The 14,336-nt window shown below is 51.7% G+C and overlaps 1 protein-coding gene across 1 annotated transcript in view; it reads right to left on the bottom strand.

Annotated features, from left to right (window-relative positions):
- Positions 1 to 439: 439 nt before the first annotated feature.
- The window catches only part of UNC45B (unc-45 myosin chaperone B), a 30,027-nt gene continuing 16,130 nt past the window's right edge, over positions 440 to 14,336 (bottom strand). The window contains exons 9-19 of the mRNA XM_069481027.1: positions 13,952 to 14,252; positions 12,934 to 13,028; positions 12,603 to 12,744; positions 11,778 to 11,918; positions 9,227 to 9,354; positions 8,325 to 8,391; positions 7,537 to 7,650; positions 7,062 to 7,177; positions 6,124 to 6,241; positions 3,576 to 3,731; positions 440 to 700 (exon numbers count right to left, since the gene is read on the bottom strand). Of these exons, the coding sequence (XP_069337128.1) occupies positions 440 to 700; positions 3,576 to 3,731; positions 6,124 to 6,241; positions 7,062 to 7,177; positions 7,537 to 7,650; positions 8,325 to 8,391; positions 9,227 to 9,354; positions 11,778 to 11,918; positions 12,603 to 12,744; positions 12,934 to 13,028; positions 13,952 to 14,252 (1,639 nt within the window). The remainder of the gene's footprint in view (positions 701 to 3,575; positions 3,732 to 6,123; positions 6,242 to 7,061; positions 7,178 to 7,536; positions 7,651 to 8,324; positions 8,392 to 9,226; positions 9,355 to 11,777; positions 11,919 to 12,602; positions 12,745 to 12,933; positions 13,029 to 13,951; positions 14,253 to 14,336) is intronic.

Below are 14,336 nucleotides of genomic sequence, written 5' to 3'. Positions count from 1 at the left end.
GTATGAGAGAGAAGGTTTGAAAACCAGCACAGATCAGCACTCAAATCCAACCACATTAACCTTTATAGTTGAATACCTGTTAGTTTCTATTTTACCATACAATCCATTTTCCAAAATATAAAGAACTTCAGCCCATTGTCCTGGCCTTTGGAATGGATACAGAAAGAATTATCCAACCTGTCTTTTAATCTTGGATGAAAATTACTCTAGAAATTTCTGAAACATGACAAATGTAAGGAGATAAAGAGCAAGAGAGCCAGTGAAACATCCAAACTTTGCCAGGACAAAGGGGAAGATTCAGGGAATAATCAAGTCTTTCCTTTATATTGAGACTTCATTGTCACTGCTATGATCCCTAGATGACCTGACACTCTGGGAGTACCCAGCCCAGGACTCTGCACAGTACAGAACCAGTCTCAGTAGCCCTGTGGGTCCCTGTCTAAGACACTGGTTTAATGAAGCCATAATCCATGCACTTGATGAGACATTCCCGGGCTGTCTGAATCACTTCTGCCTTCTTCTCGTCTGGTTCCTGTTTGCCCACGACAGTCAGGATCTCCAGGAGCTCACTCTCCACCAGCTTCTTGGCCAGCTCAGCATCAGCCGCCAGCAGGTTGTAAGCAATGACCAGGCCTCGGTGTTGGACTGACAGCCGGTCATGCAGGCAAAGCCGCTGTAGGATCTCCAACCATTGGGATGTCTGGAGAGGCAGAAAAGGGTGAGGAAGGTTCTAGGTTAGGGTGTCTCCCAGAATTCATGTGTTGGAAATTTGGTCTTTGGTATGGTGGTGTTGGGAGGTGGAGACTTTAAGGGGTGACTAGGTTGTTACAGGAACTAATGCTGCTCTAATGTAGGGTTAATTCTTTCAGCAGTGAGTGAGTTCTTGCATTTGAGGGACTGGATTAGTTACCACGAGAACCCCTCATGGCACCACATGCCACCCTTTGTGTTTTGCCCCTTTCATATGCACCCTCTGCCCCTTCCATTTCTCTACATGTTATGACACAGCATGAGGCCCTCACCAGAAGATGACCAGACACAGCCGCCCAATCTTGGACTTCCCAGCCTCCAGAACCATGAGCTAAGTAAATCTCTTTTCTTTATAAATTACTCAATCTGGTATTCTGTTATAGCAACAGAAAGACTAAGACAGAAAGATTAGAGGAATCAGTGGGGAGATAGAGGAGATTTGGAGATAAGATAAACAGAAAGGATTGGCCGGTAAGTTAGCTGTGGTCACACATCCAGAAATAGTAGATGGAATTAACATCCATTTATTTTTTAAGCAGCTTGAGAAGCAAAGGGGCAGGCCCACGGCATGCCTGAGCAATGGGGATGCACAGTGTTCAAAAGGAGGATTCTCACCCTGGGCACCTGGGTAACCCAGCTTCTGTCAACCCAGATGCCCTTTGAGAAATGAGTGCCAGGCATGCAGACATGCTCTCTACCAGGCCTGACTTTAACTGGAATCAACACAAGAGTCTGGAGTATATCTTCTCCTCCATTCCCAGCTGTAATGCAAAACAACTGCTATGCATGGGGAGGCAGAACTGTAGACTACTCCGATCACCCCAGGAGGCAGAAATGAAGCTGAGAATAGACCCAGAAGGCTTAACTCCTGTATCATTCAACAGACACACACAGGGCAGCAGAGTAGAATAGTCATCTTCATGGAGTTTGGAGTCAGAGAGACCAGTGTTCAGGTCCCAGCTCAGCCACTCACCAACTGCATGACCTCAGCTAAGTTATTTAACCTCTCTAAGCTCAGGAGCCTCATCTGTCATCTGCTATGCCTACCACTGAAATTGTGGTGGTTTAATGGGATGATATGTAGAAGGAGCTTAGCATGGGGACTGGAGCACAGAAGTGCTCAACAGGTGGAAGTGGAAAGGGATGATAATTTAAGGCATCATCCCCAAGATTTCCCCCTTGGGCTTCTTCATACCTGTTACCCTCACCTGGCATTTGTCAGCAGGGATAATTTTCTACATGCACTGCTCTCAGATGGGAGACAGACACAGAGGGGAAGAAAAGGCAGATTCTTGGCTTCTGAGTGTTGAAGCAGACTTTTGTAAACTCTGCACTGAGTCTCCTTCCCCAAGGAAAGGAAATCAAGCCCAGCTCGCTGTGGTAGGGCCCAGGGAAGGTTTCTGTGCTGAAGGGTCCAGGGCCCATTGCTCCCTGGGATGAGTCACTGGAGGCTCAAGAGAAGGGGCAATAGAAGCCCGGTAGTGTGGGACTCCGGGGCAGGAGGAACTGCTGCCTGGCTTTCCAGGGCATATCCCAGCTGATGCGAGACTGCTGTGTCGAGCATCCCACATGTCCACAGGGTCACACAAAAGATGGATCTGGGCAGCTTCACAGACTCCCCAGGATGCCCATGTCAGGACAAAAATGCAGCCAAGATTTCTGAGCCCCTCAGGAGGAACAAAGAAGTGGCCAAGAGTGGGTCAGCAATCCTGAAGGATTCCAATCCACTCCCACTAACTGGCTGTGCAGCCTTGGGCTGGTTACTTTTCTGCACCCCAGTTTCTTCATCTGTAAAGCAGGGATAACAATAATAATAATATCCACCTCACAGGGTGGTTGGGAGGATTAAGTGACTTAATATATGTAAACACTTAGAGCAAGGAGTCACAGAGCATCCTGCGAGGACCTGGCGACAGTTACATGACCACAGTTACTCCAGCAGAGGCTACTCTATGGCAGCGGTTTCATGGTGTGGTCTCCAAGCCAGAAGCATCCCACTCGCAAGCTGCAGAATCAGAATATCTGGGGAAACTGTTTTAACAAGCTGATTCTTATAGTTATGAGAATGCTCGCCTTAGGGAAAGAGGCTGAAACCCAAAGACCATGCAGGATGAACTCCAACCAGCAGAGACCCTCCCCTGGTGCCAGGACAACAGAAGCCCCCTTGGAACTTAGAGCACACGCCCACCCATACACACACCTTAAGTTGGCTATCTAAGAGAGAATGCCTTTAAACCACATGTGAGTATCTTTGAATTGAGATGTCTACATCTTTCACCATCACAGAAGATGATGAACTAAGTTCAGTTTGGCGAAATAAGGACAGTTTCATTTTGCACCCCCATGTTTGTGACTGTTTGTGACTGTGTAAATATCATTCCCATTACATCTGCTGTGATGGTCCCCGTCCCACCACAGGAGCTGGTCCTCGTGTCCACTGAGGAGAATCTGCAGCCTCTTTTCTAAACCCTGAGCTCCCTATAGTAGCCCAACCACTTTCACTTTTCTCTTGAGAAGCTCAGGAGCTCCGCAGCAGTAGTTAGAGTTGTTGTTATTATTAATAAGATACATGCACCACCAAAGGCAGTGGGTGAAATTACAGTGGGAGGGATTTGAGCTAGCACACTTGGGAAGTCCAGATAACGAGTGTAAGTGCAGAAAGGTACAGACCCTCCTCTGTTTAGTGGTAGCAACAGACACCTGGGGGCTGGGAGGGGTTACTGCGGGGTCTGGCCTCCCAGAGGACCATCCAGGACAGTGTCTGGGGGTGGGGAGATTCCCTAGAGCCCACCCAGCCCCTCCCTGTCCCCAGGGCCCGCTTGTACCACTTGAGTCATCTTGAGGCACAGTTTCTTGTGTGCCGCTGTCAGCATGGCCAGGGCCCCTGCAGCTGCATTCTGCACCTTGTCATCATCCTCCCCGCACAGCAGCACCACCAGCTTCAGCCGGTCATTCCCGTCGGCCAGGAACCGCTCCTGCACCTGTGGGAGACAGGTACGTGGCTCAGGGAAAAACGCCCACCACCTGCCCAGCCTGAAGAGGAAAGATGCATCTGAAGTTCTCTGACCCAGGATCATGTGGAGTCTTCCTCTGAGCAGCTTGTTCATGCCACCTCCCCCAGGAAGCCTTCCCTGATTGGCTGGATGAACTCCTCCAGCTAAAGGATCAAGGAAATAAGGGATTCCCCATGCAGGGTGAGTCACCACATCTGTTTGCATTCAGCTCTCCACACCAGGGGAAAGAGGCAGGCAGAGACTCCCGGAGAGTAGATGATGCCTGAAGAAACATGTTTCCCTTCCTTTGGGGGAAGCTTGGAAGGTTTTTCCCACAATGGATGGGGCTCCAGGGTCTGCTAAATGACTCTGCAGAGACTTGGGCAGAGACAATTAGGTTGCTTGGTATTAGGGAGCTGCTATACGGTCTCCACCAGGCGAGAGACCAGTCGTCCCTACAAGAGCCTCCTGGGGCCCAGGGCCCTGCTGTGTCCAGAGAGGTATTAACGCCCGGCAGCATGTCACTCCCACCCCCCTGCACTACCGTAAAGTCTGGTTAGTTAAGTTTAAGGGCATTTTACTGGGTCGGGTTTCCTAGCAGTGGAGCTCCAAAAGGGGACAAAGGCCACAGCTGCCCAGGTGTGACCCTCCACCTGCATCTCCCTGAAGCTGGAGCCGTGGTCACCAGAGGTGAGAGCATGGCAGAGGGGTCAGCATGGTGCCCTCTCATGGGCACAGTTGCTGCGAAGCAGCCGCCCTGCTGGGGACTCTATTCATGCCCTCTCACACCTCGAGGTGGCGGTACCTGGTTCTCATTGACAGGACCTGAGCAGAAGTGATGTGTGTCACTTTCAGGCCACCATGGGTGGGTACTACTGGTGCCTCTGGTGTCATGGTCTCTCTCCCCACGCACCACTGGAATGGAGATGGACCACAGAGGGGGAGACGGTTCTTGATGATCGAAGGAGTCTGGGTCCCCAGGCCATTGTTTGGAAGCGAGCCCCCTGACCCAAATGGGACTATGGCACAGTGACCGAGAAATGAGCCTCTATCCCGCCAGGGCCCCTGTGCATTTTGATTTGGGTTGTCACACCAGCTAGCGCCCCCCAGGGAAGGCTGCCTTCCCCCTCCCATTGTCTGTCTCTACCCCCCAGCCCTCCCCACCCCTGCCCTGCTTGGACACACCCTCTTTCTTCCACATGGCTGCCAGGACCCCCCCAGCACCCTGGGGGACTCTGGTGGCTTTATTTCTCCTGACTGAAACAGGCTTTGGGGGTCAGGTTTTCCTCCCATAACAGTGAGATCCAGGACTTAGGTATTGGCCGGGCACGGTGGCTCACACTCTGGGAGGCCTAGGCAGGAGGATCACTTGAGCTCAAGAATTTGAGACCAGACTGAGCAACAGCAAGACCCCGTCTCTACTAAAAATAGAAAAAAAAATTAGCCGGGAGGTGGTGGCTTGCATCTGTAGTCCCAGCTACTCGGGAGGCTGAGGCAGGAGGATTGCTTGAGACCAGGAGTTTGAGGTTGCTGTGAGCTAGGCTGATGCCATGGCACTCTAGCCCGGGTGACAGAGTGACTCTGTCTCAAAATAATAAATTTAAAATAAATAAATAAATAAAAGACTTAGACATTGAGGGCAAACAGACCGGGTCTCACACCAGCCCTCATGTTAGGAACAAGGAGGGCCACTGGGCCCAGCCCTCATGTTGACTTAGACCCTGCATTTATCTCTGAGATTGTACCTAGAGGCACAGCGATTCTCTGACAGGACAGGAAAAAGAAGACATTCACCAGACGGTTATAATCTGTCCCATTACTGGACCATGAGGCCTATGGCATGTTCTGAATTCATTTTCTTTTTTATAAATCCTATAGTTATTCTGTGAAGAGCGCAGCTATATTGCATTGCAATTTCTATGGAAACAGTGATAGTTCATGACATGCTAACACTGAAAATATTCCAAAAGGGTGTGTAACTGTATTTGGCATTTCTTCATTTGTGTATATATTTGGAGCTTCAATAAATGCAAGTGGTCTCAGCTTCTCTTGAGCTCTCAGAGGCCCTGGTCTGTCAACCTGCTTTGTTATGAGGTTAATTAGGCCCAAGGAACTTAGGGAAATGGCACCTTCTGCCTCATCTAGCCCAGGCTTTGGGGTCAAAGCCCCAGCTTGGGATACTACTACTTTGTGTTTTTTCCCTTCATGCATGTATGTTTCTCAGGGATCCTATAGGGAAGGGGGCCTGTAAACTAGGAAATATTTGGGGAGTCCTGGGTTCTCTGGCCACAGTAATAGCCCCCGATCTCGCCCCAGGTCCTGCCCTCTGGCCCCCTCTCTGCCTTAGCCACACCCACCCTATCCTGAGTCTCCGCCTCACCTCCTTGTTGACCACCATGTTGCACATGCACTCGGTGGCCGCCTGCCGCAGCTGGTCATGATTCTCAAACATGTAGTTCTCGATGTCTGGCAAGGCCCTCTCCTTAAAGATCTTCTGCCTAGGGTGGGAGGGTGGAGGAAGAGAGGCCCTTGAGTCCTCTGCAGTGAGCCCAAGGCCATCCCTCCATCCCGGTGGTGTCCCTCCCACAGCCTCCGCCAGCATGGTTGTGTGGCATTGAGCCTGCCTCCAGCTCCAGAGGGAGTACCCAGGAGCATAAACCCAATGACATAGCCTAGCATCTAGGCCACAGCAGTGGGCTCCGTGATGAACACGTCACCCAACTGAAGAGCCTCTGTGTCATTGTTGGCAAAGAGAAATTCTCTTTCCTGTTGGACATGAAGCCAAGAAGATGTGAAGTCCAGGGCTGGCCCTGTGCCCACAAGAGAGCAGAAGAGCCCATGTGAGGATTAAGACAACAGGGAAAGGAGAGGAGAGGCAAGAGAACAAGGACCCAGGGCAGCTTTGTAACGCCTGCCTCAAGCTGCACCTGAATCTGGTTGCCCCAGATTCTTAGTTTACATAAATCAATAGATTTCCTGTATGCTTAAGCCAATCAGAGTTGAGTGTTCTGCTACTTGCAACCAAAAGAATCCCAACCCAAGACATTCCACCGAACTCCTGCTTCCAAAAAGGTATACACTATCCCCATCCGTCCTCCTGGATATCTTTGTGCTACTTTAGAAAGAAGTGCCTTTGTGGTGTCCTGTGGCATCCCACATCCACATGTGGTCTTTCTGAGAGCTGACTCAAACCCTTCCCACTGCCTTTGATGCCGTGCTCTGAGGAGAGGCATCAAAGCAGGTTGCCTGTGACACTCCAACCAAACACTTTGTGGGCGCCTCTCTCCACCCCTGCTCCCTCCACCCCGCCCCACTCACCGGAGTTTGTCACTCCGCCCAGACAGGTTGGTGAGGCCCAGGAGAGCCTCGTAGTTCTGGATGCCGTCCCTCTGCGTGTCCAGGAGCCTCACGAGGGGCCGCACCACCTCATACACCTGTCGGGGAGGGGCAGAGGGGCGGGTCAGATGGGGACTGCGTTCCCCCAGCACCTTACGTTTATAGGCGCCCAGCTTTAAATCTCCCGAGTGCTTTTCCATACATCGTCTGATTTACTCTGCACCATGATCCTGGGAGGCGGGATTACCTCCTTTGCTCTGCAGATGAGATAACTGGGTTTGGGGAAGACGACCCTATTTGTCAGAGGCAGAACCAGGCCTGGGATACAGGTGCCACTAATGTAATGTATTTCACTCCCTGTGACAGCACCATGCCCCGCTCCTAGACTGGGGCTGGTGACAAGGAGAAAGCCCCCTGGGAGCAGAGGCTGCCGTATCCCACCCATCCAAACACCCACCCGCTCCCCGGGGAAGGCGATGTCCGGATTGGAGACAGCGGCGATCTTTGCGAGGGCGTGGGCTGCCTTCACCTTGCCCACGTCTGTGCCCTCCAAGGCCAGGGGGATCAGGGCCTGCAGGAAAGGGCAAGGTCACCACTCAGTCATCGAAAATCAGATACTTAACCACGATTCCCTCCCCCTGGTTCCCAGAGCACATGAAGGTCTTTACCCCCACTGCCTCCCACCCATCCAAATGTTCCTTCAGCTTTTGGAAAAATAAGTAATTGAACAAATGGATTTTTTACTTTCTGCCCAAGCCAAACCCCATCATAATCGCAGTCATTTACTGAGCACCTACTGGGAGCTAATAATTTCCATGCATTTTCTCTAATCCATGTGACATTCTGCAAAGGGAGTGTGTCATCCCCGGCCCCCCTGTTTTCCAGATGAAGAAATCATGGATTGGGGAGATTAAGTAATTTGTCCATGGTTACACAGCCAAAAAAGAGCAAGAGCAAGGTCTCGGCTACAAGTCTTCCCCATCTACCTTGGCTCCATGCTTCCTTCCAACAGCAAGGAGGATAAAAGGGATCCCAGAGTACACACCACGACACAGCATCAAGTCAAGCAGAAATTGGTTTGGGACTATGAGCACAGGCAGTGCAGATAGACAACCGAGTGGCGGAATTCCAGCAGGCTGGGTTGGGGCAGGGGGTACTTTATTCTTGGGCCCGGCGCACACACAGTGTGCTTCTCCCCCATAGGACACCTTCTAGGAAGGCAAGGACCTTGTCCTGTCCAATTACCTTGCCACCACCTTGAGCCACAATGGTGCCTCGGTCCTTTGGATTGTCACACAGTGCCAGGAAGACCCTGTAGGACCACCGAGAAAGGAGAACATTTACTGCACCAGCACAGCCTCAGGGACTCAGCAGACCAGTGAAACCCTGGACAGTGCAACTTGTGCTCCCAGAATTAGCAGCCCTGGGAAGATACCGGCACGGATGTAAGTGGCTGGGAAGGAAGTGAGGCCAAGTGGGGTTGCAAAGAGCCCCCATCCTGCTTTAGGGAAACAACCACCTCAGAGAAACTCTTTAACATGGGGACGCCCAGGACCTCAACCATCTGGCCTTGGTGTAATCTAGCACGACTCTCTCTGGTGCGCTCCCTGCTCCAGACATGCTGTCAGAGAACCCCAAATCCACTCACTCTCCCCCATCCTCAGTGTCTTTGCAGATGCTGCTCCCTCTGCCTGGACCCTTCCCTCCCTTGCATTTGGGTGGATCCTTTTCTTCCTTCAGGGCTCTATTGAGTTGTCACATCCTCCCGGAGGCCTTCCTGGCTGCCCACTCACCTCCCTCCAGTCCGTGCTCCAACCAGCCCTCTGGACTTTCCTTATCATGGCACCCATTGCATTGTACCGCAGCTGTGACCTTGCCTGCCACCCCCAGTGGGCTGCACAGAGACTGTGCCTTTAATCTCTGGGAACAAGGTAACCAGAACGGACAGGGGCTCCTTCCTGCTGATGCAAACTTCCACCTGTGATGACCCGCCCACCATGCTGCTTTTCAAAATTGAGCCTCCCTCAGTCCCTCTCCAGGTCCCTCAGTGGCTCACCCCCTCATTTAGACCCGCACCATTCCTATCTCTGCACAGCCTCCTGTTCTCCAGGCCCCTCAGCCCCCAGCCCTGGCCCACTGCACCACACCTGGCCAGCAGCTCCTTGGTCTGGTCGGTGAGAATGGCACTGTCTGCTTTCACCATACAGGCCATCGTGGAGATGACACCCGCCTTCAGAAGCCGCTTTACGCGCATGTCTACAAAATCCTTCTTGTCCTGGGGAGATGAAGGAGTGGCAATGAGGAAGGGGCCCACACACCAGGCCAGTTTGTATTGGAACCAAAGATAGTGCATATCTGAATTCTGAAGGTAGGTTGAATGGCCGCCAGAGATAACCACAGCCGAATACCTGGAACCCATGAATGCGTGACCTTACAAAAGCAAAAGTGACCTTGCAGGTGTGATTAAGTTAAGAATCTTGAAATGGGAAGATAATGTTAGATTATCTGGGTGGGCCCAATGTAATCACAAGGGTCTTTACAAAAGGGAGTCAGGGGCCAGGCGCAGTGGCTCATGCCTGTAATCCCAGCACTTTGGGTGTCCAAGGCTGGAGGATCACTTGAGGCTGGGAGTTCGAGACCAGTCTGAACAACATAGCTCAAGACCCCATCTCTACAAAAAATTAAAAAATTAGCCAGATATGGTGGTACAGGCCTGTAGTCCCAGCTATTGAGGAGGCTGAGGCAGGAGGATCTCTTGAGCCCAGGAATTCAAGGCTGCAGTAAGCTAGGATCGGGCCACTGCACTCCAGCCTCAAAAAAAGGGGGGTTGGGGGAGGCAGAAGATCAGAGTTAGTACTAGGAGATGTGAAAATGGAATGGAGCAAGAGGTTGGAATGATTCAGGTCTCCAACCAAGGAATGTAGGTGGCCTCTAGAAGCTGAAAAAGACAAGAAAATAGATTCTCCCCTAGAGCTTCCAGAAGAAAGCAGCCCAGCTGATACCTTGACTTTAGCCCAGTGATTCTGAGTTTTAGGACTTCTGACCTCTAGAACTGTGAGAACATAATTGTGTTGTTTTAGGTCACTATGTTTGTGGCAGTGTGTTATAGAAGCAACGGGAAACGAATACACTTCTCCAGATCCCTTCTCCAGACAACCACCAAGGTGTATACAGTATGTCTGCTGCTGTGCGTTTCTTCTCCTGTCCTTGCCCTCCCTGCTCCCAGTACCCAATACTGAGCCTGCAGAGTTGATACTGTAAGAAAATCAATCCCAGAGGCCCTCTCATTCACAGAGGAGTGACATAAAAGAAAGATAATCTAAAACATTAGATGACCCATATATTGCTTTCCTTGCAAAAGATTGGGGTGGGGTGGGGGTGGGGAGAGAATATGGGCTGCAGTGAAAGGGGACAGCAGGTGAAGCTGCCATGACAATGGATTGGGTTTTGCTGGAAACCCAAAGTCAGCCCAGGGTTGAACAGTCACCACAGATAATTCTCAGAGGGAGAAGTGGTTAGGAAGAGGCTGACAATTGTGGGCAATCGTTAGAAGCCACATGGGAGCTTCATAGCTGCGGAACATGCTCTATGCTCTTGCCTGGATGAAATCCTCTGCAGCTTTTAAAACTGATTCAGAGAATGAGATGACAACGAGGAAACCACATAAAGCATGTTTCCAGAATTGGGCCCAAAATGATAACTACATTCTGATTATAACTATGAAAATTAAAAAGATGTTCAGAGGGCCGGGCGCGGTGGCTCACGCTTGTAATGCTAACACTCTGAGAGGCTGAGGCGGGAGGATCACTTACAGCCAGGAGTTCAAGACCAGCCTGAGCAAGAGCAAGACCCCATCTCCACTAAAAATAGAAAAAGTTAGCCGTGTGTGGTGGCACATGCCTGTAGTCCCAGCTACTCGGGAGGCTGAGGCAGGAGGATCGCTTGAGCCCCGGAGTTTGAGATTGCTGTGAGCTAGGCTGACGCCACAGCACTCTAGCCTGGGCAATAGAGTGAGACTCTGTCTCAAAAAAAAAAAAGATGTTCAGAAAAAACAAAACCTCTGGCAGGTAATAGAACATACCAAAATTCTGACAGTGGTCACGCAGAGATGATGTCATTGTGAGTGGTTATTCTCTGTTATCCACCTTTTCATTTGTTTTGCAGCATGGTTATATTACTTTGATCATTTTTTAAAATCCAAATGATTTTACTGGCTGGGAATATTTTGCATATATATCCATATGCAAATGACATACAAATCACACCTTGTGTGCAGGGAAGCACCAAGGAGGGCCCCAGGGATGTGTGACATCCGAGCTAATACCGAGCCCAGTTCCTCCTACTTAGCACCCGCATTACAAATCCAGATATCCCAGAAAATCCACATCATTATAAATGCTGGAAATGTGAAATAAAATTGTCTTATATCCAACGCACACACAACGACATGAACTGCTAAGTTTCCTCAGGCTACAAAATTAAAACAAAGAAATAACTTGAGCGCCATCTGGTGGGGAAATTTATTAATACCACCATCGTCCTCAACTGCTCCGTATCTTACAGCACCCGCTCCTCCCCCCACCCCCACCCCCGCCCCCATCATCCCAAACACACAGCCCTGACACCACTCTCTTCGCTACTCCACCTCCTCTGGAGGCCCCGTGGCACAGACCTCTACCGGGCCATTCCCGCCCCCACCTTGGGGTGCTCCTCGGGCACGTGCTGCTTGGAGAACTTGGCGAGCTGGACGAGCTCCGGGATGACCTCCTTGACGTCGTAGCTGTTGGTGCAGTTCACCAGGGTGGTGGCCACCGAGTACAGGATGGTCTTGTCACTGCTCTAGAGGCACAGGGTGGGGGGAGGCAGAGAGGAGACGTTAGGACTGGGAGAGTGTGGCCGGTGGGGCTTGTCCTGGAGAGAGAGAGTGGCACCGAGGAGACGCACGGCTCTGCTCCTAAGTGGGCAGCAACGTCTCCTGCGCAGCCAACAGCTCCCCTGACAGCCTGAATAGGAATCTTCTCCCAAAGCTCCCTGCCTTGTGCCTCTTTCAAAAGCCCAGTCCGACACTTTCCCGTCCAACTGGGGTGGGGACAGGGTGGGAGCTGGACATCCTCCCCTCTGGCCCTGGTGGAAATCCCTCCCCCACTTCCTCCCCTTACTGGTGGAAAAGAGCCAGGAAGTCGGCCAGCAGAGGAGGGGAAGGGTCTAGGGGGTGGGGGGAAGGAAGGGGCCCAGACAGGCTAGATGGTGCCTCTTGGTCCCTCAATACGTCACTTCCAGAGGGCCCAGGAAAACACACTGTCTTCTTGTTCATCCTCCCACTGCCTGGAAAGCATGGAGACAGGTGAGTCCATTTTACAGGCAGGTAGAATGAGGGCCAGAAAGAGGGAAATGGCCAATCCAGGTTCACACAGCAGGTAGGGAGTAGAGCCAGAATGAGGATACAGGGATCCCATTCCTGTGGGCCTGGACCCAGTAGACCTTTCCTGAGGAACCAGCTTAGAGGGCAGACTCCACACTTGCCTTGGCCAGCTCGAACATGGCCTGCAGGGCAGGGATGTCCTGGACAAAGTCATCCTTCACATCCGCGTCCAGCGTGAGGTAGGCCAGGCCCTCCACTGCCCAGCGCCGGGTGCGGGTGTCTATGGACGCATTGCACAGCCACCTGGAAGGGCGGGGGCGGGGCTGCTGGGGAGGGTGCCAGGGTCGAGGGGGTGCAGTGATTTCAGGGTAGTGGGCAGCCGGTGAGGGCCCTTTCACTGTCTGGTGTTCACTAGAGCACGCCCCAGAGACCACTGCACGGGAGCCCAGGAGGAGACAGGGGTCCCGGGAAATATTAATGCAAGCCCCTTACTTGCGACACTGTTTGGCCAGCTTCTCTGTCGACCCTTCAGCAAACTGCCTGAGACCATAGTCCGTGCCGCCCGCAGAGCCGAGCTTACAGAGTCCCTGTGGAGAAGGGGAGACACCACCGCTTGGGGACGAGGCCCGGCTCAAACAGTTCCCCGTGGTCGGGACACTTGGCCCCTCTTTCTTTGCCTGGATCCTCTATGCAGACTATAATTCTCAGCTCAGGTGGCTCCTCTTCTGAGGTGCCTTCCCTGATGCTTCTAGGTTAGGGGAGATGTCCACAAAGCAGCAGGGGCTTACCCTGCCCCTTTTCCGCACGATTTGGATCTCACAGATGTTTTGTGTCTGCCATTTTGAAAAACCAGCGCAAGAAAAGGCTAACCGGATCTGCAACTCAATGGTAAACCCTGTTATGGCACAAAAACTGGCAGAGAAATCGTATCTTGTGGATAACAGATTCAGATGTGCAAAATTTTACCCAGGGGAAATTGGGCCCTTTTTAGGGGGGGAAAAACGTCTTCCATAAGCGAAAACTCACAATGGCAGAAGCTAAAATCAGTTTTTTAGGAATTGATATGAGTAAAAAGATTGCAGTGACTCAAATCTTCGCTGTAATTGTTTATAAGAAAAACAAAATATCAATAAAAATAATTTCAGTAAAGTGAAAATGGAAAAAATAAAACGGTTTAACAGTGCCATCTGGAAACTGAAGAAGGAAACAAACACACTTTTTGGAATTTCCTCGGGAAATACTGTCTGGACACAAGCTCATCAGTGTTAGTGCTGTTCATAAGCACAAAGGCCTATGAGCGTCCTCGGGGTTAAACGGCAGGGTCCGCCATTCTGTGTCCTCACAGCCCCTGCCTATCACCCTGTTCTGCAGAGGCCTGTGTGCGGGCCAGGGTGCCCCCCTCCAGCATGGTTTCCTCAAGGACGGGGGTCTGGGCTCATTCATCCTGGTGTCCCTGGTGCCTGGCATGGCGTCTGGTACCGGGAAGGTGGGTGGTACCAAGCCCACTCACCACCAGCGTGCGGATCTTGATTTTCTCATTTTTGGTGGTCTTGTAGATCTGTTTGAGCAGCGACACGCCATTGGTGATGATGAAGGTGGCGCGGCTGAGCTTGGTGGAGGCGTGGATGAGGGCCTCCACGGCCACCAGCTGGTCCGCCTCACGCTCCGAGCCACACAGCGCCACCATCATCTCCATCACGCCTTTCAGTCCCAGCAGCTGATTGCCCAGGTCAAAGGGGCCCTGTAGGATCCCTGACACCGTCTGGATGGCATTCACGTTCTTGTCCATGTCCTGGGGGTCAAACTTGCCCCTGAAACAGAGGGCAAGGGTGATCAAGAACACTGGCCTTTGAGGGCGGAAAGAGTGTGAGATTTGGAGGCAGACAGATTTGGGT

The sequence above is a fragment of the Eulemur rufifrons genome, chromosome 9 (assembly GCF_041146395.1).
Source record: "Eulemur rufifrons isolate Redbay chromosome 9, OSU_ERuf_1, whole genome shotgun sequence".
Taxonomy (NCBI): Eukaryota; Metazoa; Chordata; class Mammalia; order Primates; family Lemuridae; genus Eulemur; species Eulemur rufifrons.
Note: the sequence above shows the minus strand (reverse complement) of the source record. Positions and strands in the feature narration are given on the sequence as shown.